The sequence below is a fragment of the Haliaeetus albicilla genome, chromosome 9, assembly GCF_947461875.1.
Source record: "Haliaeetus albicilla chromosome 9, bHalAlb1.1, whole genome shotgun sequence".
NCBI lineage: Eukaryota > Metazoa > Chordata > Aves > Accipitriformes > Accipitridae > Haliaeetus > Haliaeetus albicilla.
The window spans coordinates 6,766,958-6,790,473 of record NC_091491.1 but is presented as its reverse complement, the minus strand read 5'-3'; the positions used below and the strand labels follow the sequence as shown (position 1 = coordinate 6,790,473).

At 48.0% G+C, this 23,516-nt stretch overlaps 1 protein-coding gene across 1 annotated transcript in view; it reads left to right on the top strand.

The window, feature by feature from the left end:
* LRRC75A (leucine rich repeat containing 75A) overlaps positions 1 to 23,516 on the top strand; it is a 95,589-nt gene that overhangs the window by 24,897 nt on the left and 47,176 nt on the right. The window contains exon 2 of the mRNA XM_069791304.1: positions 8,448 to 8,576. Coding sequence (XP_069647405.1) covers positions 8,448 to 8,576 — 129 coding nt within the window. The remainder of the gene's footprint in view (positions 1 to 8,447; positions 8,577 to 23,516) is intronic.

Sequence of the window (23,516 nt, the reverse complement as noted above, 5' to 3'; positions counted from 1 at the left end):
TGTCATATTTCCTCTTAATGCTTCACCGCAGAGTTGTTAATGGGAGTTCCAGCAGCAAGAGCAGAGTTTATAGGGTGGGTGTCTTGCAGGGTTGATGCATTAGCCTTTTTCCTTGGATTTTAGCCATGTAATGTGGTGGGCTCTGGGTGGAGCTGGCTAGCAGGAGGCGAGGAGCCCATGAGAGCGGCCCTTCGGTGTTTGCACTCAGCTGTTGGCAAACTGGAGGGACCGATGTGTTTGCTCACAGCCTTCTCTGTGTCTTGCCCTTAGACCTGTGCCTTTTTCTTCCCCTGTCTTTCCTTTGCAGGAGGAAGACCTTGGGGGAATCGCTGTCCTTGGGAGAGTTTTTGGTGCAGAGCAAAAGAGGCTTTTGCACCTTAGGGCTGAGACTGGCTGGGGTGTATTGCTGGAAGGTTGCTGCTGTCACCCATCCATCTGGGGAGCAGGAGGAAGAAGTGACAAGTCCCACCAGAAGCCATCTGGTGCAGGCTCTGCGTGGCCAGCAGGATCCTGGCTTGGGGCTGGAGCCCCAGATTGATGCACCAGGTTAAATGGGAAACCAGGATGCAGGCAGCTCCCGCTGGTTTCGAAGGGATGAGTGAATAATATTTTGTGAGCTTAAGACAAATGCTTGTGTTAAAGGCAGTGATGGATCTAAATTGCTTGAATTGTTCAAAGCAAATCCTGGAGTCACCTTCCCCAAATAATGTTTCTAAGCTTTTTCTATACTGGGATCCCACTGGCTCCGTAAATCAAGATGGGGTGGGTAGCTGAGGCTATCTATTCTCATTAAACATCCACAGGCAGTTTCCTAAAGAAGTCTGTTAGCTGTGGTCTGGCCAAACTCCAATTGGGGTAATTGCATTTGCCTCACAGTTTAAAATAAATGCAGCGCATTCTTCTGCAAATCTCTTATTCGCAGTTGTTTATTATCTGGATGGCGGCATCATATCTCTGCCCATTAATCTGTCTCTTCGAGTTTCTATAATTCCAGCCTCCTGGAGGGGGTTCAAGCTGCCACCATTTATTATTTGAGTCAGTCTGCTAGGGAAATGTTTACTTCTTCCCTGAAACACTCACTCTCTTCTCTAACTGCACCCTCACTTGAGGCTTGAATGAGCAATCGTTGGTTCCAAATGAAAATTAACTCTGTTAAACAGAAAATATCCCACATATTTAAATTCCATTTTTGCACCATTTGGGTGGATTAGACATAGAAATTTGCAGTAGCAATTGCTGGTTTGTTTGGAGGTTCCCAAGGTGCCTTCTGCAATGCCCCTTCCAGACATACTGGTCCCACCGGTCACAGCCAAGCCACATGTAGCTGCTAAATGCTGCCTGCCCTCTTCAAAGGTGCAAACTTGGGCATCTTTGCATTGCTGAGGTCTGTTTTTTCCCAAAACCTGGAATGTCATTACCTTTCAGATGCTTTACTTCTCTCCCAACCCTTGAAATTGGTTGCTGTGTTAAAAAGCTGTTTGGGGAAGAGGAGGAGATGGCTGGACAGTGTGATTATTTCAGCTGTGTTTCCTTAGGATCCCCAGTTCAGATTTAAGTTGTTTATAGCATGTGTAAAACACCTTATTGCAACGTATAAATGCATGGTTTATAAGGGGTGTACGTGGATGACCAGAGCTGTTGGGCTGCAATAAATGCACCAGGCAGATAATCTTTCCAGCAATGCACTTCCACATTGCTTGGTCTTATCTCATACGAAAGTAAAGCAGCACCAAAGTTACTAGCTGTGAAGCAAATGCCGGAGGGCTTATCACGTGCAAAACAGGTGGAGGCTGATTCTGGACGCTGTGGCCAGCCATGGCTGATTGCAGCTGGCAAATCCATAAATACCAAGTTTTACTGTGGCTTACTAACCTCCTAAGTCAACCAGACATCGGAGGTCTTGTGATGGAGTCGAACATCCTAAGGATCAAAGGCAAGAAATATTTTGTTTGCTTGTTTTCAAGGGGGTACTTCACAAGACGTGGGGATTGAGCAGCTAAATATGTCCTCCGTCAAGAAAAACAACCCCGTAGCCTTTGAGCAACCCACAATGTGCTTGCTGTTGAGTCACATCTCACATGCCTGTCTCTCTGAGCTGACCTTACTCACTGCATTGCTAATGCCCACCTCATGAAATCATCTTTCCCAGATAAGTTGCTGCAGATGATTGATTGCGCACAATATTAATCCTTCTCTTCCTTCATGCCCGACCCTTGTTTATAATACCAACCTCTCCGCTTGGAAATTCATTATGTGGCCCTGGCTATTAGTGGAGATAAGAAACAGTTTTGGAAGAGGTACTGGCCAAAATAGCAGCTATCAGGTTATTTATGAGCAGCTGTGATTGCAGGAGCTTGGGGTGATATTTTACACAGTAACCTCATTTGGGCAGCTGGTAACTGTATTCGTTCCATGTTAATGAAAGCAGCAACAGCATAATCTGCTTTATTGTAGGACTTCTCACGTGGACCTGCTGAATTTTCCTGTAATTGCAATTCAATTTGCGGTGATAAATAGTTTAATAAGCAAAAATGTGCTTGGCTTCCATTGTTTATGGTTCCTTGTGGCTTAGGGGAGTATTACACGATGCTGCGTCTCATGGAAACACAACTTGGAGCTTCAAAAGCCGGCTGCTCAACTGTTAGCTGTTGTTGTGCTGCAATTTTTGACAGTCAGCAGAAGGGGAATAACAAGTTGTTTTACCTGGCACAAAGGAAAGATAAGCTGAGGGTACAGCTCCCAAATGCCTTGCATTTATTTTTCCTTTTTCACTGGGAAAACAGCATTGCTTGGGTAGTGTTGGCCTGGGGAAGTCAATGGTGGGCTCTTAGTTGGGGCTGGGTTTTGGGTGGGAGGGCTGTTTCTGTGGGTGTTGCTTGCAAAAGGGACCCAGGTTGAAGACACCGTCTAGCACAGCATCAGCTCTGTGAGGCAGCAGGACTGACCATGCGTGGGCTCTCACCTGGCTCAGTGTTTTTGCAAAATAATTGGGTTCTCCTATGCCTTTCATGGCTGTGGCTGGGAAGTTTCCATTGCTGGCTGCCGTGGAGGGAGGCATTGCATTTTTCTGCTGGACTTCTTTGATTTAAATTTCTAATTCCTTCACAGGTTTTTTTGTTTGGGGTTTTTTGTGCGAAGCTTTCCTTCCAGTGGGTGAGCCATCCCCAAGGACTGACAAGTGGTTTGGCTTTCTCTTGGCCTCCTAAAGCTGGAAAAAATCAGATAAATTGCAGGAAGGTCGTGGGTGATGGCAGGGAGGATGCACAGCAAAATGAATTAAGCAAGATTCTTGCTTTTCTGTTCAGCCCCAAAGTGATCTCCTCTGCCTACTCCTTAGACTCGCCTGGCAAAGCAAGACTTTAGCTGATGTGCTCAGTAAAGGGCACGGTTTGGTAAGATGAACGCAAGGGCAGCAGAACAAGTTGCAGGGAGCTGCCTAACGTCAGGCTCGGCCGCTTATTCCCCGGTGCTTTGTGATCCACTCGCAGCCTTTGGGTTGCTTTCAGTCAATTCTGTGTTCCTGACTTTCTCTACTTGTTTCGTGTCGTGAATCCCAAATCCTGCTCAAGTTGGGCATCAGCGCCGGCTGCCTCATGGGGGTAGATGTGCTGTTGAATGTGCTGCTCTGAAATGTCTTCCCGGAGCTCGAGGTGGCTCAGGGATGCAGAGATGTTCCCCTTTTCCTGCTGCACGTGCACAAACCTTCCCAAACCATCTCAGCAGGGTGCAGGATTCTGGATGCACACTAGAAAAACACCCCTTCAGCCTACACCAAGAAAGCCATGGTCCTGCCTGGCTCATAAATACCATAATTTTAAACCCTTATACCCTACCTATTGGAAGTTGCACTTGCTATCCAGGTAAAGATCCCCTGGGAAAAGGGAACGTGCTGAAAAAAACCCCAAGTGACTCGAGCCAGATGCTGGGCGTTTTCTCCAAAGCTAGCGATTTGTGATTTGCTGCTGACAGCATGAACTGGTGTTAAGTTATTAAATTGCAGATGAGCTCATCACTTGGCCTCCAACAAGTTTCAGCCTTGAGTGGCTTTAAAATATTACATGTGGTGGAAAAGAGACAATGCTGGTGTGGCAGAGAGATTTAGGGAGCAGCTGAGAAAGACATCTGTGCATAAAAAATGTGTACCAGGAGGGAGGAGGGAATACTTCATGTGAAAAATGTAAGCTCTCCCAGGAGAGAGGAGGAGAAATTCTCTGATTTATTGGTTCTACATTTTAATTTTAGCTTAAGACAAAATTGTCAGAGTTTTGAGATGCTTCAAGAGAAGTGGCAAGATGCTAAGCCTGGTTTGATCCTCAAAGATTCCAGTGTGTCAAGAGCTGCGTGTGTGGGATTACCTCCACCATGCCCCCAGACCGGCTCCTTCGGTAGTGCGTGGTGTTTGCCAGCAATGCCATATGACCATGGGCCAAATCCAGCTCTTACTTGATGTCTGCTTAATCCTAATGTTGAGCTTTACCAGACAGGGAATGGAACATCCACACTGCTGTTAGGAGAAGTGTTTCCCTGAAAGAGCGAGAGTTTCCTTTGGGGAACTCCCTGCTCTACATTATCTGTGCAATTTCTTTTTCTCCCTTTTTTTCCTCTTGCAAAGGAGCCCGAGCTCCTGAACCCACCCGGTTCTGTGCCATCACCTGTGGATCCATGCGCTGCAGAAATACATGAGGAGGAAGATGGTCTTGAACAAAGGAATTAGTTTTTCCGGCCTAATTAAACCCAACCATGCCGGAGCAGCCTTGGTGGGCTGGCATGGCCATCACAGTGCTGCTCCTGGAGAGCACAGCACACGCCCTCATCTTAGCTCTAGATCTCAATGCTGAGATTAATTCTTTTTTTTTTTTAAGTGCCAACTTGGCAGAAGCTGTGGGATAGTTCATAAATCAGTTCAGCCTCTGTATTTTTCAAACTAGGGATGTTTGCAATCAGTGGGCGCATTGGCCAGTTGGGTTTTGTGGCCAGTTGGGTTTGTTGTTTTGGGGCTTTTTAGGTGCTCCTGGCAAGGGACAATAGCCCTACCTGTGTGGGTTTTTTTAACTGTCTTGGCTCTTTTTTACCAAATGGTGTGTTTGCAGTCAAAGCCGGTGTTAACGCACTCAGTGCTGCGGTGCTGCCCCTAAAAATAACAAGGAAACCAGTACGCTGAAGACTTGACACCTCGTTTGTGGCGTGAGCTGTAATTGCATGCAATGCGAGATCCCTCTGGCTGCTACAGCCAGTGTCTGAAGGCAGAATAGACTTTTTTTTTTTTTTTTTTTTAAAGTGAAGATGATAATTTTCAGCCTGTCTGAAGTCACAGAGCATCAGCACCTACAACCAATGTGCCTTCCCATGTGGTTCATTGGGGCTGGAGCATCTCTGAGCTCAGGACAGGCTCCAGTTTATTGCAAGAGTGTTATTGGCTTGGATTTGCTGTATTAAAACACTGGGGGCAGGAGAAAGGGAACTTTGTCATGTAAATTATTAACAAATTGCGTGTGTGGCTGTCAATGATGAGCTGCAAACTGCAACCCTGGAGCTCGGGGGGAATCGGCCGGAGGAAGGCTGTCTTGGGGTGCTTTTAACACACAGCTAAACCCATCATCATCAGGACTTGGGGACAGTCCCCACCCTCAGCCACGCGTTTCTGTCCCAATCTGTGTCCTGGGTCTGACAGGGATCATGGATTTCTGATAGTTGAAGCTCCTGAATTGTATTTCTATTTTTCTGCCTGGTCCTTATCCGTGTGTACGGGTACAAAGGGAGATTACTTAGATCTGTGGTTATCTTCTTTTTCCCTTTTTTTTTTTTTTTTGAGTTTTTAGACCATATAAAGCTACTTTCTTACTGCCATGTTGATTTTTTGATTTCCTACAACAGCAGCTATATCCAACCCTACTGCACTTCTACTTGTTTGGGCAAAAGCTGCATTTATACTGTGAGGGCTGTGAGCTGCAGTGCTTTGGCTGTAGCAGATATTTGAGATGGACTCCTTCCTCACATCTGCAGGGCTTAACATCTCACTGAGCTGCTCTGCTCAGCTCTGTAAGGGAGATAATGCCTCTGTGTGATGCCTTCCTTTTAAATGCATCCTTTCAAAATGTAAGTACCTGCGGTCGTGAGTGATAAGTGCAATTTGTGTTTGTGAGATGTTCTAATGTCCTCACATGGCAAGTTCTGCAGAAGTGCAAAATGTTCAATAAATAACAAGTTATTAGTCGAAACTATAAATAAAAAGAGAGTCAGGAAGGCTGCTTTTTGCAGGATGATTGTGAATAAGATTGTCCCAGCCCTGTGCTATGTGTCGGACATTTTTCAATTTTTTTTTAATTGAGTTACTTAGACTGAGACTCCCACATGGCCAAATGGCACCTTCCTATTACTGGCACCTTTTAAATAACTTTTATGTTTTGGTTTCCCCAGCTCCACATGACAGCACTCCCTGCCCTCAGGGTCCCCTCCTGTATTTCATCCCTGTAGCCGGTTCGTTTTCCCTAAGAAGACAAGCAGAGCACCAAATGCTTTCCCCTTTATGCATCTTTCTTGCATTGCTCATTCCTTCTTCACCTGAAACTTCCATTTCATTTTTGCAGCTCAGCAATTTTCAGCCTGAAATTCTTTGTAGAACTGGACCAGTTTGGTTTGATGGCATCATAATTAATCCCTGGGAGCGCTGCCATTTCTGGGCAGCAGGCCTTTTCACCCCCAGACACACATGTGTTTTCAAATATCATGAAACTCCTCATGCCAGATGCCACCAGCTATGTGGGAGGAGGACTTGGCATTTGATGCAGTTGTGGACAAGTCTTTGTCTGCAGCGTGGCTGTTCTTGGGGGTCAGGAGTAATTTTTCTCACTGCTACTGGAGATACAGATATGAGCTTTTCGTCATTGCCTGATTTTTCATGGATAGTTGAAATGATTCCTCATTTGTGCTGGGTTTTGGTTCAAGAAGCAGGAGTAGACACTCAGAGCTGGACCAGTTCCACCAGCTTACAAACCCAGCTCCCCTTGCCACTGAGGGCTTGAAGGACCAGAGGTTGTGACTTCCTACACAAGTGTTTGCACTGGAGCAACGCTGGTGGTCAGTTCTTCCGTGCCAAGTTACATCTCCACTATTCAGTGGTGGCTATCAAACAACTGCTTCCACGTTGTTTTGGTAGCATAAGGGCTCTCTCTTGCCAAAACGCATGGCAGAGTGGCAGGCAGGTCTCGGTGTGGGGCTGTCCCTGCCCACCGAGTCTTGTAGAGGTCATCTGGAAAGTAAATGCCTTGGGGTAGGTGTGGTGGTGTCTCTGCTGTGGGAAGGTGGATGCGTTACCCAAAGGAGAGACGAATTTCCTAAAATGCAGACCCATGGGTCTTCATTTTGCTAAATCCCATCCATACCAAATAGAGGAGGCTGCTTCTGGGCTTCATTTTTTAAGAGTGAAAGCAAGCCTTTGAAGAGAAATACACATCTTATTCCTTTCAAAAATAAAAGGCAAAAGGAAAATGGCTTGCTTAAGCTCACCCAGTAAGGCAGGCTTGGAAGATGAGCCAGGTCTCCTGGAGCTCCGGTGTTGGACAGGACCTGTGAGGCACATCTCCTGGATGGACTGGCTCTGGCCATCCTATGGGGTGGCAGTGGACCTCGCTGCAATGTGCGTTCATCTGAGAGGAGTTCTGTCCTATCCCCGATCGGCTGCTGCTGAGGAACAAAACATAGCGGAGATAAAATATTTGAAGTAAAAGGAGTACACTATATATAACCCTTCCCCTCCTCGCCCCTGTGCACTAACATATTTCATACAATGATGAGTTGTCTGCCAAAATTCCTCAAATTATTATGTCTAAGGATTGTAAATCATAGAAAATAGTCTTGGAGGGGACCTCAGGAGGTCTGATCCATCCCTAGGGCAGGATCAGCTTGATCTGAACTGTTCCTGACACATCGTTGTCCAGTCTCCAGTGACAGACCCTCCACCCCTTCCCCAGGCAATCTAGTCCAGCACTTCACTCTTCCCAAAACCCCCCAATTTATCCTCCTGTTTCCATTGCTGCAATTTTAGGTTCATTCTTTCCTCCCTATGCACAGCAGACCTGGAGCACATCTATGCTATATTTATTCTCCAATTCCAGTTTCATGCTGATCAAGCTGTCGTGTTCTCTGGAGTCATCTTTGATTTTACGTTGTTGCAAGCATACTGTTTGGTGGATTTATGGCTCGTGAGTGGCATGAGGGTGTTTATCCTGCAGCCCTAACGCCTCTTTGCAAAGCAGATAAAGCATAGGAGTGCAGCTTGCACCAGGGTGACATGCTTATGTGTCCCCTGCTTGCATTGGGTGCTGGTGGGGATCACTTTCTTCTTGGCTTCTTCATGGGGAGCACCAACGTGGGCTAATTTTAAGATCTGCGCTAGCACTGGCTTTTGTAGCACGTCTAATATTGCTCCTTTACACTGTTTTCTGCAGGACTTAGGAATGGAGTCGACCTCTCTGGATGACGTCCTCTATCGATATGCCAGCTTTCGAAACCTGGTGGATCCAATCACTCATGACTTGATCATCAGCCTTGCTAGATACATCCACTGCCCCAAACCGGTAGGTACTATGGTCTCATCACACCTCTAAAACTGTGCTGGCTAGGAAAATGGTCTGCTGGGAGTGTAGAGCTTCTCCCTGAGTGCCAGGGAAAAAGCCTCCCGGTTACTGCTGTGCTTGTGTGTGTTTGGACGAAGAGGACCTGCTCAGAGATCGTGGTTTGATTCCACAGTATCGGGCTTTCCAGCTGACCAAGGCTGCCATTCACCTAATGTTAGTACTTTGAGTGTTAGCACTTTGTTTTGCAAATTATTTCTGCTTTCTGCCACTTTGTGTTTCTGTGTTAAAGACCTTACCCCATCAGGAACACTTTTGGCCTCGCAAGGATAACAGACCGTTCCTCGCCCTTGTGCGATATTTATCCTGACCCCGAATGACGAGAGAGTCCTTGGCTGTGCCTTCAAGGCTAGGTTTCCAAAAAAGCTCAGCCTCCATGGGCTGCAGTTTGGGCTCTGACATGAGCAGGTTTCTCTGTGAATGTAGCCCCAGGCAGATGTGGGCTTTTAAAACTCTTGGCCCCATTTGCTCGCTGGTGGCTATAGCAGCATAAGGGCTTTTGAAAATCCCAGGCTGGCTCCATCCCTTCCATGGTAAATGTGACTTTGCATGGTGGCCACTGGTTGTTTGGATAATGAAGGTTTCTTTCCCTAAGCTTTCTTTTAAATAAGCAATACTGTCAGTATCTGATTTGCAGAGCAGCGTAGGCTTAGAAAGGTGTGAAATGTCTGAGCTCTCAAAACACACTGGATAAGGAGGAAGAGCGGGAAGAGAGAAGACCGAAAGCTCCCAGACAGCGATCGCGGGAGATGTAGGTGGCATCAGATGTGTGGGGATTTTTGATCTCTTAGTCCTCCTGTGCTACAGTTCCCTACCTGTAATTTTGGGAGGATGGCACTAAATTGATGTGATGTGTCCTAGCACTGCAGTCACGGTGACATGTCGTGCACCAAAGATGAAACAGTTGCAAATATCTGAGATATGCACCTTTCAGAGGAAATACCTTTCTTCTGCAAAGCACCATGCAGGCTGTAGGGCAAGCGGGAGCTGTCGTCGGTGATGCTCCCTCAACTCCTCTTGAAACTCCCAGGAATGGGCTTCCTCCTAAAGAGACATTTCTGTCCGTGTTTCATCTTGGCTGGTACAGGTCCGAGTGTGGTGGGGGAGCTGAAGGCTCATCTATCATGGTTGTGTTTTCTTCTCACCTGCATGTTGCTTGTCAGGAATTAAAGTTACATTTAAAACAAATGGTGTGAATTGTAGGAAGACGTTGAGTGATGTTTTCCAGTAAGCCCAAGGGAGGGTTTGCATGTCTTCATTGTAACAGCTTCCCTGGGAGTGTGGGAGCTGCTTGGCTTCCCTGAACTTGCTGTCTGGAACCAATAAGCTACCAAAAAGTTCACTTCAAGCAAAAAGGGAGCCCTTCCACCCCCATAACCTGCATTTGGCTCTGGTCATGCTTGCAGATGTGTTGGAGCTCTGTTTGAGGGCCACCAGGAACCACCTCCCAACACACTCCCTCCTTGCCCTCCAAACCCTTCCCATGCCTTTTTGTCCTTGGCAAAGAGCTTCCTAGAGCAGCGACATGGCATCAATCATCCAGGTTCATTACAGCATGTAAGACTTCGTACACTGACGTAACCTGGAGCGGGGAGGAGAGGTGCAAATGCCCCAAGCGGGGTGCGTACCTGACGTTTGTGGGTCCATCCCTGTGATGCAGGGGGGTGCCGTCCTTTCTGCAGCCCTCCTTGAGGGCAGCACCACCAACGTCCCAGCAGCATCTCAGGGAGGGGACATTTGAGCAAGACCCAGCCACTGTTGGAGATCACACGGTGAACCCCAGATATTTTTTAGATGTTCCTGGAGGGGATGTGTGTATCTCCCAGCAGGTCCCAGCGAGCTCATCAGACCTCTGAATTTCTGCCAAGAGTACACTTGTTGCACTCTGTATCCTTGGATTTTGTTGGAGGGAGGGTTGGTTGTTTGTTTTTCCCTCCTGGAGACAACAAACTCAGAGCTGGCTCATCTGTTTTCGTCTGTGCTGCTGAACTGCAAGGCGTTTACCCATCTCATGCCTCCTTTTATTTGCATGTGGCATTTTTAAGCTCTTCTTGGGAAGGGACCGTCCATAAGTGTGATGTACCTGGTGTGATGGGCCAGGGGTCCCAGCTGGGACCTGGAGGCATCACTCTCCTGTACTTAGTGCTAATAATGGGTCTTTAATTTCCTGTAAGAGTGTATGAAGGAACAGAGTCATTCACTGCTGTTTCGTGTGGATGTTTACTTAATAATAGCCTCCGCTGCTATTTAAAAATGAGGGAAATTGCTTTTTTTAAATATTTAAACAATTCTTTAATTTTGCTGGGGAAAGGCTGTGGTGATGCTCGGGGTGTGTCTGCCTGGGCTACAGTGTGAAACTGGCTCTGGAAGTGCTTCATAAAACTCTCTACACTCAATAAACTGTGTTGGGAAGGGCGGAGCGAGTGCAGCAGTGTGCAGACATGGCTTGGGGACATCAAGGACCCAAATCTCCATCCCTAGACTGAGGAAGGATGTCCCATGTCCTACAGCGTGAGCTCAAGATACAGTCACATCCCTGTGCTGCGTAGCTAAACCTCTACAAGGATACCAATATATCCCTTTCCCTTTTCTTATGGAGAATAAGATCCTTTCCTCTCTCCTCCCCTATGGGGCAATGAGATGGGAAACTGGAGAAACCTATTTTGACGGGCGTGTTTCCAGGCAGAGAGGCCCCGTTCCCCCGCTGAGGTTACCCTTTTCCAAAGCGTCGTGACTAAGCTGGTTTCTCCTCCATGTTTTGCCCTGGGAGACTAATGGTGAGCTGCAGCCAAGTGTGCGCTTTGCAGTCCTCATAAAAATAACCCGAGGCCGCTCATGCAAAGGCGAACTGCTCCGCTGCCGAATACCTGCTTTCGCATGTCTCCCTGCACGTTTCTTTTGGCACTAAAGGCCGTGAAGAAGTTAGCGCCAGTGTAAGCAGAGAGATACAAACTCCTAATACTGAATCATGGGCTTCTAGCAAACCGTGGTGGTAAAACATGCAAACACAAATCCAGCCCATGCAGCACTGAGGTGGTTCTTCTGCATGAGATGCCGCTTGTTGGACGCACTTGGTCATCTCTCCCTCCTTTGCACAGCTCGGGGTTTGCACCACGCAGTTGCTTTGGTCCCGGAGCAAGGGATGGCTTCTCCGGACCAGCGGTCCCGTACAAGGCTGCTCTGGGAAACGCTGGCAGGTGGCACGTGTTCGCGTGAGAGCGGCAACAGCTGTATTAATACAGCAAAGAAAATATCGCCGTATTCTGCCGGGCAGTGAGGCGCTCCGTCAGGGAGCCACAGGGGCTCGCGGACAGTTGCTAAGCCCTGGAGCATCCCTGGGAGAATGACGGGTGTTGCCTTGGAGTGGAAAGCAGGGATCGTGCAGGTGACAGACAGCAAGTCCAGCAACAGCAGGACCGTGCTGCAGCTCCTGGTCCGTGACTTAGCCTTGCTTGGGCTTTGGGTGCTACCGGCTGTGCTTTAAACCCTCTTTGTTCTGGCAGCTCAGGATGCTGGGTGAAAAGTAATTTCATCCCAGTGTTTGGTGGTGTTTTTCTGAGACACTGATTTCCTTTATGTCCCCAAAACCCTGCATGCCTTAGTCACCTGGGTTATTTTCCAGCATCCAGTCCTCTTTCTCCCCAGACCACTTTCCCTCCCTGCAGTTTCTTTGACAGAGACTTGGCAGCGGCATACAAGAGCAGGAGAAAGCTCAGGGCCAGGAGTGTTGAAGAAGTTTTGGCTTTTGCTCTGCCTGCTGAAGGTACGCCATTGCATCCCGTGGCACGAATATACATGAATATGTAGGTTGAGGCAGCTGTGAGCTTGCCCACGTCCGTACAGAGGTGGCACGGATGGGGCTGAAGAACGGGACTGACCTGGACCCTGGTCCCTGTTAACCTGCTCTATTAAATATGTGTCTGCTCAGGGTTATGGGGTCTTGCTTTCCTCCTCCCTCCTGGAGAGAGCACTTCCTCGACTTTCTGTACGTTGCTTTTTTCACTCAGCCTCTATTTATACCACCCTTAGCTTAAAGGTGACCCCTTGGTCTCTCCTCTGAGCTAAATAAAAGTTGAATTGTTTTTCCAAGTTCTGGGTAAACATGTCCTGGTCTGTATGGCCAGAAAAAAAGTTGGCCTGGGCTCTCCAACGTGGCTGCGGCTCAGCACAGTTCAGTGGATGCTTATTCCAGCAAGTAAATTCAAACCAGCAGCAAGGCAAAAAATTTAACTTGTGCTGGAGGAGCCTGGAGTGCTTTGAATGAGCCCGAGTGCGGAAATTGTTTGGGTGAGCTTTCGTATGGATGTCAGGGTATGTCGTGCAAAGGCTGGATCATGTCTCTCCAGACCCCGCTGAGATCTCAGCCTTCCCCGAGGCGCTTGTGTTCGGGTGACTTTTGCTAAAGCAGCCAAGTGAAAACTCTTTTCCAGATCACTTGGAAGTCAGGGTTTGGATTTGGTCCCGTCCTTACTTACAAACATATAAGGGAGTTCAACCGAACCCGGGTGTCTTGAGTACCCCTTCCTTGAGGGGCCAGGACGCGCCTGCAGCACAACCACGCGGCGTCTCCAGAAATGCCGATGGAGCCGTGCGAGAGCAACCGCCCAGCTCTGGCTGTGGCTTGCCGGGTTGCTATCTGGTGGGGAAGCTTTCAGGTCGAATAAATGCTGCCATTGCACGTGAACGTTGTGTTGAGTGGCGGCCGTAGATGTTGCACTTGGTATTTATCGCTTTGTGCAGCTATTGTAAACCTTTGCTCTTCAGGAAACTCTCATATTGTGCAGCAAGTTTTCCAACGTCACTTCAAGGGGGTGTTTGCATAGGATCAAAGACATTTGAACAAGTGTTTTCTTCCCCATGGCAATGACCTTGGGACAGTCTTTTATCCTTGTGCCTCTCTCAAACCCCAGCCCCGTGGAAAGGTGCCAGGCGGGCTCCTCACAAAACAGCTCAGCTATAGGCACAGCCTGAAGCCAGCCCTTTCCAAAACACGGTGCCAGAGTAAGGAGGCAGCTGGTGCTCTCAGTCCCTATGATGTCTGTCTGTCTGTCCAGGGTTGCCCCGTGAACGGGGAAAGGGGACAAAACACTTCAGCAAAGCCGCGTGGCGTGGGACAGAGCTGCCCTGATGCCCCATATCTTTCCTCCAGCCGCTCAGGTTTCCAGTGGGAGTTGTTCCAGGCAAAGGAGCTGAAAACACAAATGCATAAGGAGCAAAGGGCCCCCGTAAAAAATTCACAGCTCTTTTTGCCAGCAGGAATATCTGGCCGTAAACTATTGGAAAATTAAACCGGTTTCTTTTTCCACAGACCAAAGCCACATGTATGGATGACTGATGACTGTGATAGGGAGTGAGTCAGGCTTTCCTCTGGTTTGAGGACTTGATGAACATGGGATAAGCACTGAGCGGAGCCAGGGGAGAGGAGAAAGTGAAGCCTTGAGCAAAGGCTGCTTTTTTCCCTTGCGACCTTGGGGTGTTTGATTGCACCAGATCTTACTGTCCTGGGGATGTACCGTGGAAGCTCCTCCAACCCCTGATGGGTGCCCAGAGTAAGTCCAAAGTGAGATTTTGGCTTTGCTGATCCCCATCCTGCTGCTTTCTGTGGAAGAAGGCTTTTCTGCCAGTCAGTGGCCAGGTGGAAGCTGTGTACAACAGATAACGTGGTCCTCAGTTGCCCCACCAAAATTCGTAGTGTTTCAAGCTATATGGTGACAGCAATGTGCTAGAGAGGGCATTTAAAAACTCTTCTAAGCAATTGGTGTAGTTGGAGAGGTGACATGCTGGGACTGGAAACAAAATGTATTTTGCCTGTGTAGCTCTGGATAGAGTGAAAATCTATTTTCTTGTTTGCTCCTGTGTCATCTGAGAAATATATGCTTAGCCGCATCCCTGGCTCGGATGTCTTTTCCTGCGTGAGTTCTGAATTGGTCAGGTTTGCAGTATGGGTTTGATTACGTGAATTGTCACCCATGAAAACAAGAAAGTATGGAAAGAAAAAGTGGTTATTGTGACCTGCATGAAATAATCTATTTCATACTCTTCTTCAGCCCCGTGGTATAAGGATTGAGTTTACAGATGATATTGGGTTTTTTATGCCCTGCATTTTTAAAATGTGTTATTTCTGATGGAGATGCATTGAAGCTAAAATGAGCATTTTTCCTCGTATTTACTATCCTGTGTGCTGTGACATGTGGCTAAAACGGTATTAATAAACTCAGTTTATATAGGACGAATATAGTCAGGATACCATGACCACCAACTCGGTGCCTTTATCCCCAAACCAAGCACATAATCCAGCTCCTCCACCATGCGTGTTATTATTTGATCTTGAATTCAAATTATCATTCCAAGTTTCTGACATCACACTCATTTTTACAGCAGTACGAGCTGAAATTATAGGTATGAAGTGATGACACATTGAGGGACACTCAGACACAGTCTGTTGGGTGAGCTTGTCAGCCTCAACGAGTTTCTTACCTTTTCCTTTTGCTATTAGATGCACAAGGAAAATGCATCTCACACAGCTTCTTGCAAAGCTCTCAGATTCCAGATGCAAAGTGCTATGAGAGCACTAAGTATTATTTGTTCTTTGCTGTAAGAAACATCATAAAAGGAAGCTGATTTATGAATGAAAACCCTCTAAAACCCCAAATAACTGATATAAAAGCAAAGGGGATGATAGGGATGCAACTAAGTCAATTGTATTCTGTGTTAATGGCTCCTGGTTGGTTTTTTTGGTTGTTTTTTTTTTTTTGCTGGTCTTGCTCCAAGTGTGAAGATCACTCTTTATGGGTATTTAAGACATCTGCAATACATTAAACTGTCTTGCAGTATGAAACAGGCTGCGAAGCTCAGACCCTACTAACGACAACTCTGGTTCCTTCCTAACTTAATGTGTCATGCCCTCTGCTCATCTTTTCTTCACAAAAAGAGAGATGTTCTCTAAAGCCCCTATGTGTGAGCTAAAGCTGAGCAGACTGCCTTGGAAACAGGGGAAAATTGCACTTTGCAGGTTTTTTTTTTATATTAAGGCTAAAAGGGAATAACAGTGAAGTCTAGATGGGCTATGATGGTACCACTACTGGCAAGTTATTGGTTTCGTATGTGAAATGGGAGTGCAGAGGGAGAGGGGATGAGCCCTGCCTCAGCCTCCTTGTCCAAACCCCGAGTGATGCAAGGAAGCTCCTGCACCGTCCTCGTCCCTCCCTGCCTGATGAATTCGTTCCCCGACACTCAGCCCGTTTACACATGGGGATGTCAAGCAATTAATCAGAGCCTGATCCGTGGCACTGTTCTCCTGGCATCTATTTTTCTTTTTAAAAAAATACACCTCACCAGCATCAGCGGGGAAGGGGCAGGATGCAACCCTTTATTTAAGTGCACTTCATGGTGTAGGAACCCAGGGAGAGTGTTCCTGTCCTTTATAAAAAACATGTTAAAATGTCAGATAGATTAACTATATTTCACGCAATAATGCCTTGTAAAAGATGCTGAATCTGTATTCCCCCACAGCACCAGTGTCACGGCTGTAGGATGAACTGGCCTGTGTTTGTGCAAGACACTGTCATTTTTTGTTAGGGGCATGTGTGTGTAGGGTTTGTCTGCCCTTAACCCCTGGGCTGCTTTTGTTTTTCCCTCTCCGAGGCAGTGTGTGATGGGGTAACCCCACTTTCTGGCTAGCTAGTGGATGCCTGGGCTAATTTATGAAAATGATGGCCTACTTATGAGAATTAGGTATCTCTTTGCAGACTTTTATACCAGTTATGTCTCTGAAGGAGAAATTCAGCTGGTGATGGGAGTTAAGCCTGTTCGGTGCAGAAGAGGCAGGTGTGTGGGAGCAGCCTGGGGAAGCCCACCCGGCCCACCCTGTTATCAGTGCCATAAAAAATTCCCTTGGATTAAAAAGTACCAAGGAGTTTATGGGAATGGGCTAAGGCATGGCAATGTGTGCAACTTTTACTGCAGTGTGAAGAGACAAAGAAATCTTTCTCACGTTCCCAGCTACCTAACTGATCCCATCTGGGGGTCAACGAATAGAGAATCTGTGATTCGAAAGTCTCCGAAATGCTGCAGTGCAATTTGGGATAAAAGAGGCTGTATAAACACAAATGGTTATTGGATGAGCTGACTGAGGCTTTTCAAAAAAGAAAAAAAAAAAAGTCCAGCATGGCCAGGGTGACTTTTATCTTTTTATCTCTTTTGGGTTGCTTAAACCCAAAATCTCAACACTGGCTGACAGAATTGCCCCCTCGCTCAGTTCCCAGAATAATAAGACGACCTTTCCTAACCACTGCATAACCATCTGCAAACCCTCCAAAATGCCGCAGGGTGGATTTTGTCAGCTTGGAGATGGGTTTTTGCAATGCCTCCAAAATGTCAGGTGCCACACGAAGCGCTGCGTGCACACAGCTTCCCCTCTTCTGCCGAGCAGTCGAGAGCATCTTGGGTGACACCAGTTGTCAGTGATGGGCATTGTCACGCAGGCCTGAGCTGGAGCAGAAGATTAAAAAAAGAACTAGTAGCAGGAAAAGATATTTCACGGTGGCCCCATCTTTTCTCAAAAGGCAGCAGTTGCCAAGCAGCCAAAGTAATCTTCAGAGCTGAATCCAAAGCAGAAGAGAAGGGGGCAGGTCAGCACAAGTATTTTAATGCCAAAAAGAGAAGGAAAAGGTCTGTGGCTGTATTTTGGAAGGATCTACCAATTCCTAACAGTGGGTCAGTTGTTTCTTCCCCACCTCTTTGTTTCTCTTCCCAATTTCTTCTCTAGAGAAAAAACCCATAGGAGATGACAGCGACCCCCCACTGCCTCTGCTCTTGACTCTCCCATTGATGCTCTGTGGCTGGACAGAGAAGAGGCTCCTCTCACCTTGCTTTTTGGTGGCCTCGCCTTCACGGTGGGCAAGAAAAAGAGCCATAAGAGATGCTCAGCTGTTGGCCATGACGAGCAAGGCTCACTTCTAGTGTCGGTGAAGTCTCTTGGAGAAGGGTCTAATATTTGTCTTGTGGCAGCCCCTGGGGCTCAGCAGCTCCGCCTTGACGTAAAAGAAAAAATACATTTTTACGTGAGGTGCTTGGGGGTTTCAGGTTGTCTTCTGGAAAATATTCTTTCCTCATTTCACACTTGCCCGTCTGCGCCATCTCCTGTGGTGAAGCCAGATCTTACCTGCCTCTTCCATAGACCCTCAAGTCAGTATAAGGAATGGTTGTCAGCTGTGTGCTCTGCTCCTCTGCCTGCAGACCGATACCAGCTTTCCAAGAGGGTTGTCAGAGGCAGCAGTTTTTGGTCTCTGGATGAAAGTGCTCTGAAATTTCAGAAAAGTCAGTCTGTTAACACACAGGAAGGATTTGCTTCTCAGCCCTGTCGATGTGATAGAGCATAATGAGACTGAGAGCGCACAAATGTGGAGAGCATCTGAATTGAGTCCCTGGTCTCCTAATGCGTCGCTTCCCTCCAAAAAATGTCACCTAAGCAGCACGTCGAAGAGCCACTCACATGCAATCCACGCCACAAAACCAATTTAGGTCAAGCAGACTTTCTCCATTGCTCCCAGAAAATCACAGGATGGGGAATATAGCTCGGAAAAACTGTGATGAAGAAGGATGAACAACTGAAGAAAGCATTTGCTGAGCTGCTGTCACTAGAGCTGGCAAGCTTGTGGACTATTTTGTGAACAATACAATACGCTGCTTAATAATTCAAACAAGTGCTTGCAGTCCTAATGAGTCCTGCTGGTGTGCATGGCTTTTTACCACTGTCCAGGTTTTACCACTTCTTACACTGTCCAGGCTTGGTGTCACATCGATCTAGCTGCGGGCAGAAGAGTTTGCCTGTGCCTGGATGCTGTTGGTGCCACATGGATGCAGACAACCCAGCTGAGCTTCCCACGGGGTTAAAGCAGAGTCTGTGGGTGAGGCTGTAGTTGCCCTGATTAACTTTGAATTTTTCTAAGGACCCTTCTGGCACAGCTCTGGCAGCCAAGAGTTGTGTGTCATTGCACAGAAATACCGGTGCAAAGGCAGGTTCCCATCTCCATCCCGAGGTGAGCATCTGGGAATGTCCGCCCTGCCACACACTTCGCCTCCAGCCTCTCCGGTAACGCCAAGTAAGTGTCCCCGAGGGAAATGACGGATGAAGAAACAGGTACCTCATTAAACAGTAACAACATATTTTATTGATGTTTTCTGATGGTAATTGACGTTTGAGTTCAGCTCATTTAGCTTTTAATCAGGACATAATTTACCGCAAAGGAAGGAAGCATATTGATTCCCTGCCTCCTGGCAGGAGCATTATTTGTTTACCTCGAGCAGAGTGCGCGGTGGGGACCTCTCCTGTGGTATAGCCGGAGGGGAGAGCTGGGTGACTTGGGCGCTTGGATGGGTATTTTAATATCTGTTTCCAGTCTAACTCAGAGGTGTGTGAATACTAAGCAAGCAAACAGTCTGTTGGCAATGTGGATTTGCAGAAATGAATGGTTTAGTAAGGAGAGTTCGAGGGTTTTCATAAGGAGGGGTTTCCTCTCTATTGATAGACCACTGCTGATGGCTGAGGAATTGCCCAGCCATGGATTATGGTCACATTTGACTTGGTTCAGGCAGAAAAACCTTGCTTACCATTTGTCAAGGTGGGTGAAAGAAGCTCTAATAGATATTATGACCTAATCTTCGCTATTCTGGGGCTGCAAGCAACTGGTACACCTACTTTTAAACCCTGACCACTGAAGGCTGTCAGTGCCCAGGACACGTTTTGGTTAGCCCTGTTGCATCCCCGCTGCTCTCCAGCGAAGTAAGGGCATTTCCCCAGCATTTGGGGGAAGAGATGGAGATGATGATATGTCTAGAGTCTCTGGAAGGGCAGAGAAGCGAGCCCTGCCGAGGAGTGTGTGGAGCTTAGCTAGCGAGGGCTCAGCGGCATCGCGTGATGTAGGTACGGGGTCCTACGCGACGGTGCAATCGCCTGCCCCAAATCTTGCCTTTGCCCCGTACCGTTGACTCGAAGTAAAATCCATTGGTTTGCATGTACTCCAAATTCCAACTTCTTTGCTGGGTAGCGTGGTCAGCCTTTGCAGGGGGGTTCAGAGGTCCTGAGTACCCGTGCTGCTTCAGGGTGAGCTGAAAGCCCTTGGGGATAAAACACCGTTACTGCCAAGCAGCTCTCCGTGCCCCTGTATGAAGAAGGGAAAGAACGTTGTCAGCATTTTACAGTAGGGGAAAGCGATGCCTGGAGTTGGGAAGGGCTGTGCACAACACTGCATTCAACAGGGCTGAACCAGAACGCCTCTGGGTCTCGGGAGCCGTCGCGTTTCCAGCGCTGATCCCAGAATTTGAAGAGTTACTCGTGTTTAGCCCATCTGCAGCATCACAGCTGTCTTGACATATGCTTCAGGCTATTTCTTGGAGCAAGGAGAAGTTCTGCCCTTTGCTACTGATCTCCAAGCTCTTGCCTTTGCAGCCCCCAGCACGGAATCGCTTTGCTGGGGCGGCTCTGCGGCCCCTCGGGGTTTTGGCTGTGCCAGGTCTCAGAGGTGCTTTCACCCAGCCATACAGAGGAGATGTATTGACGAGCAGCATTGCAGATTTGGGGTGGGTCAGGACCCCGTGGGGTGCTGATGAGGCAAGAGGAGCCTCTCTCTCTGGTTCACCCCACGTGTACGATGTGTCCTTCCCCAGGGAATCACCAGATAATTGCTCCTTCTGAAGGGGATGCAGCTGCACTCTCTCTGGTGGGCAAAAAAGTAATAAAGAAATGCAAAAAGCTGAGATCTTGCAGGTAGGGAAGTGGCCAGTGGGATTTTCAGTGAATGCTCTTCATAGATGGCCGGGACTGTAATTTCTGGCCAAAGTCCAGCAAGCGATTATCTCAGTTTGGGGTATTTGGGGATTTGGGTAAGAGCTTTATCCCACCCTTTCCATCTTCAAAGAGTTTTGCAATCATTAGGTAATTTGCTAATCCTCCTGATTTCTCTGTCACTTTCCCTTTTCTGCTTTCCATCCAGCTTTCCAGGAAATCCCCAGTACAGCTCTTGCGTCCGCGTTCGTCGTTTCACATCTGCTTGGAGCACTTGATGAAGTGACCCCACTCCCTCCAGCCTCGCTGCATCCCAGAGCTGTTGCTGGGAGAGCTTGGCTGGAGAGCAGGCACTGCTATTAGCTGCTGCTTCGTTACTGGGATCTTATCTTTTTTTTTTCTTTATTAAAAAAAAAAAAAAAAAAAGAAAATTCCCAGTTCTCTTGTGCCTATGAGGGCCCCATAGCGGTTAATGAGTCGAAGGCGAGCGTTGCTCTGAGGGTTGTGCCCTTGCACTGGGATTCACATTTCTGTGCCCGCCCGCCACGGGGAGCGACGGGGACTGATGCGAGGGGATCGCTGCCGCCTCTTCCCAGGCTCTCGTGCACATCATGAGACTCCCAGGGGTTGCGGCAAGGGGCTGAGAGCCCCCATGGAATGACATAAATATTTGCAGTGGTATCCCGGGGACACTCCTGCTCTCCTCCAACAGCAATAACAGACTGGACTGGGGTTTGCTTCCCGTGGGATCTGGTGCGGTGCAGCTGAGACACAGGCTCCATAGGAGACGGCTTGAGCTGGGAAAATCTCTATGTGCTGTCCTACATCTGGGACATAAATAACCGAATAATCTACTTCTGGTTTAACCCTGGGGTGAGAGGGGTACAAAGAATGGCAAGCGGTTCCTGCATTTAGCAGCAAAGGCAGGTGCTGGGCTCCGACCTGCGGTTCCCAACCATTGGGAAATGCTGGTTTCTGCAGAGAGAGTGGCTAGGGCAGGGTCTGGCTGAAAAGCCACGTTTGCTCGAGGCAGGATGGTGGGAGGTATCACGGACACCGTGCAAAGCTCTGTGCACCCATCACTCTGCAGCATGCATCTCCATCCTGTGCACATTGCCCCTGAGCAGGGTCTGAGAGCCTAAAAAGCAAATCGAGGAGCCCCCCTGGAGATGCCGCGCTTGCTGCAGCCTGAGGCCACGCGGGTAAGTAGAGATATCAGGTCTGTAGGTGAGGGATGATGCTGTTTGCCAAAACGTGGGGAGAGCTTTGCCTGCAAACCGCTCTTGGCCAGTGGCGGTGAGTGATGGGGAGCGGCTGAACCCCACCGGAGACAAGCTGCCCAGGGGCTCTGCGTCCCCCAAGGCTCTGAAATCAGTCCTCCCTGTCTGTGTGCGTAGGAGGAAGGCGAGTGCCATCATCCACTGAATACATTGACTTCAGCAGACGTTAGAGGCTGACACCTCCGACCCCTCTTCCCATTTGCAGTCCAGTCAGTGCAGCACCTTGAGTGTTTTTCTGTCTTTGCTGTTTTACACCAGCTAGAATGATTAACTCACGAGTCGGTTGTTTGCTGACATATTTCCAGGGTAATGAATGGCTCTTCTGGATTTTTAGCTGCTTGCTTTGTTTTATGATAACTCCTTGTGTCTATCAGAAGGCTACAGATGCATTTGTCATTAAAAGGATTGTCCAGTGACCCTTCCAGGATTGAACACTGTCATCTAAATGGCTTTCCCATTACTGACTTTGTTTATAGCACTGAAGTGGGTCCAATTTATTTGGCTGAGGATCTTACTGTGCATGTCAGGAACATGTGCTGGAGTGGTGATGCTCAAAAGCCTCCTCCACAGTCACAATTTTGCTTTGCACATCTCAACTGAGGATGGAGTCAGTAGCACTAGGCATCACAGCGTGGGGCAATGCAGCTAATGGGTGCAAAGCAGCTTGCAGATCCCCTGCCATTCCCCACATCATTCTGACTGCTGCTTATTTATCCTCTGCTGCGGAAGCTAAGCTGGGTACCCTCCAGTAGCTCTCTCAAAAGATTTTTATATTCTTTTTTGCAATTTCCCTTTATCTTACATGTTCCCCTCAGGGCCATCTATCACCTTGAATTTTATTGCCTTCTTTAATTGCTTCTCTGAAGTCCAAGTGTAATATTACTCCAGGATCTTTTTGAATAACTTCCTGAGTTGCTGCGATCCCATTCGTCTTGTACTTGTGGCTCTCTTGATAAGCTTTATTGTACATTGCTTTTCATTTCAGTGTGTCAACACTGAATCTAATGCATCGCACTTTGGCCTTTCGTCAAAGCGGATGGTGAGCACTGCTCATAGCAGGACCTGAGCTGCAAAATTGGTTTCCATTTCTTTGCTTTGTTTCTACAAATTTCCTCTTTCAATGTTCCGCTACTGCTGCAGCTTCACCAGCTCCTAATTTGGCCTAGTTCAAAGCAGGGTTTAATTGCTGGGGTCCTTGGTACTCTGTGATTGTCCTAGGTGAGCACTCAGTACTGTGTCAGGATGCCCAGCGTGCCCAGCGTAGATGCCCTCAGCCAGTGGTTTCCCAGGTTTGGCGGTGGCTTTGTGGTGTCAGGCCAGTCCAGAGCTGGACTGGTCTGGCTGTTTTTTTGTAAGAGTTGAACAGGAGCAAATCCTTTACTGAGAGCAAAAGAATTAAGCTTGCTGGTGCTCAGTCCCTTGCCGGTCATCTTAGGGAGGTCAGCATCAAGTCCCACCTCTGCAACCAGCATGTGATGGCAAGATGTGGAGATCTCATGCCTTTGTGGTTTGGACCATGTTGGGGAAAGGGTTTGCACCATTGATAGCTCTGCCTGGAAGCAGAGGATTTGGGGTTTTTTGAACCATGAAGTTAATGCATGCGCCACGCCCGATGGCCGAGTATTTGGTTAATTTGATCAAAGTCAGTTGCTCCTTTCGGACCAAGGAGTTAATGGGACCTTCTGGAGACCGGCTGCAATCAGCATGGCGAGGAGCAATGGGTCAGGCGGTTACCCTCAGCTTGAGAGCCTGGTTATCCCTGCAGGCACCTCCTGCCCAGAAATCCCCAGGTTGAGGCCACTTAGGGTTTGCACCAGT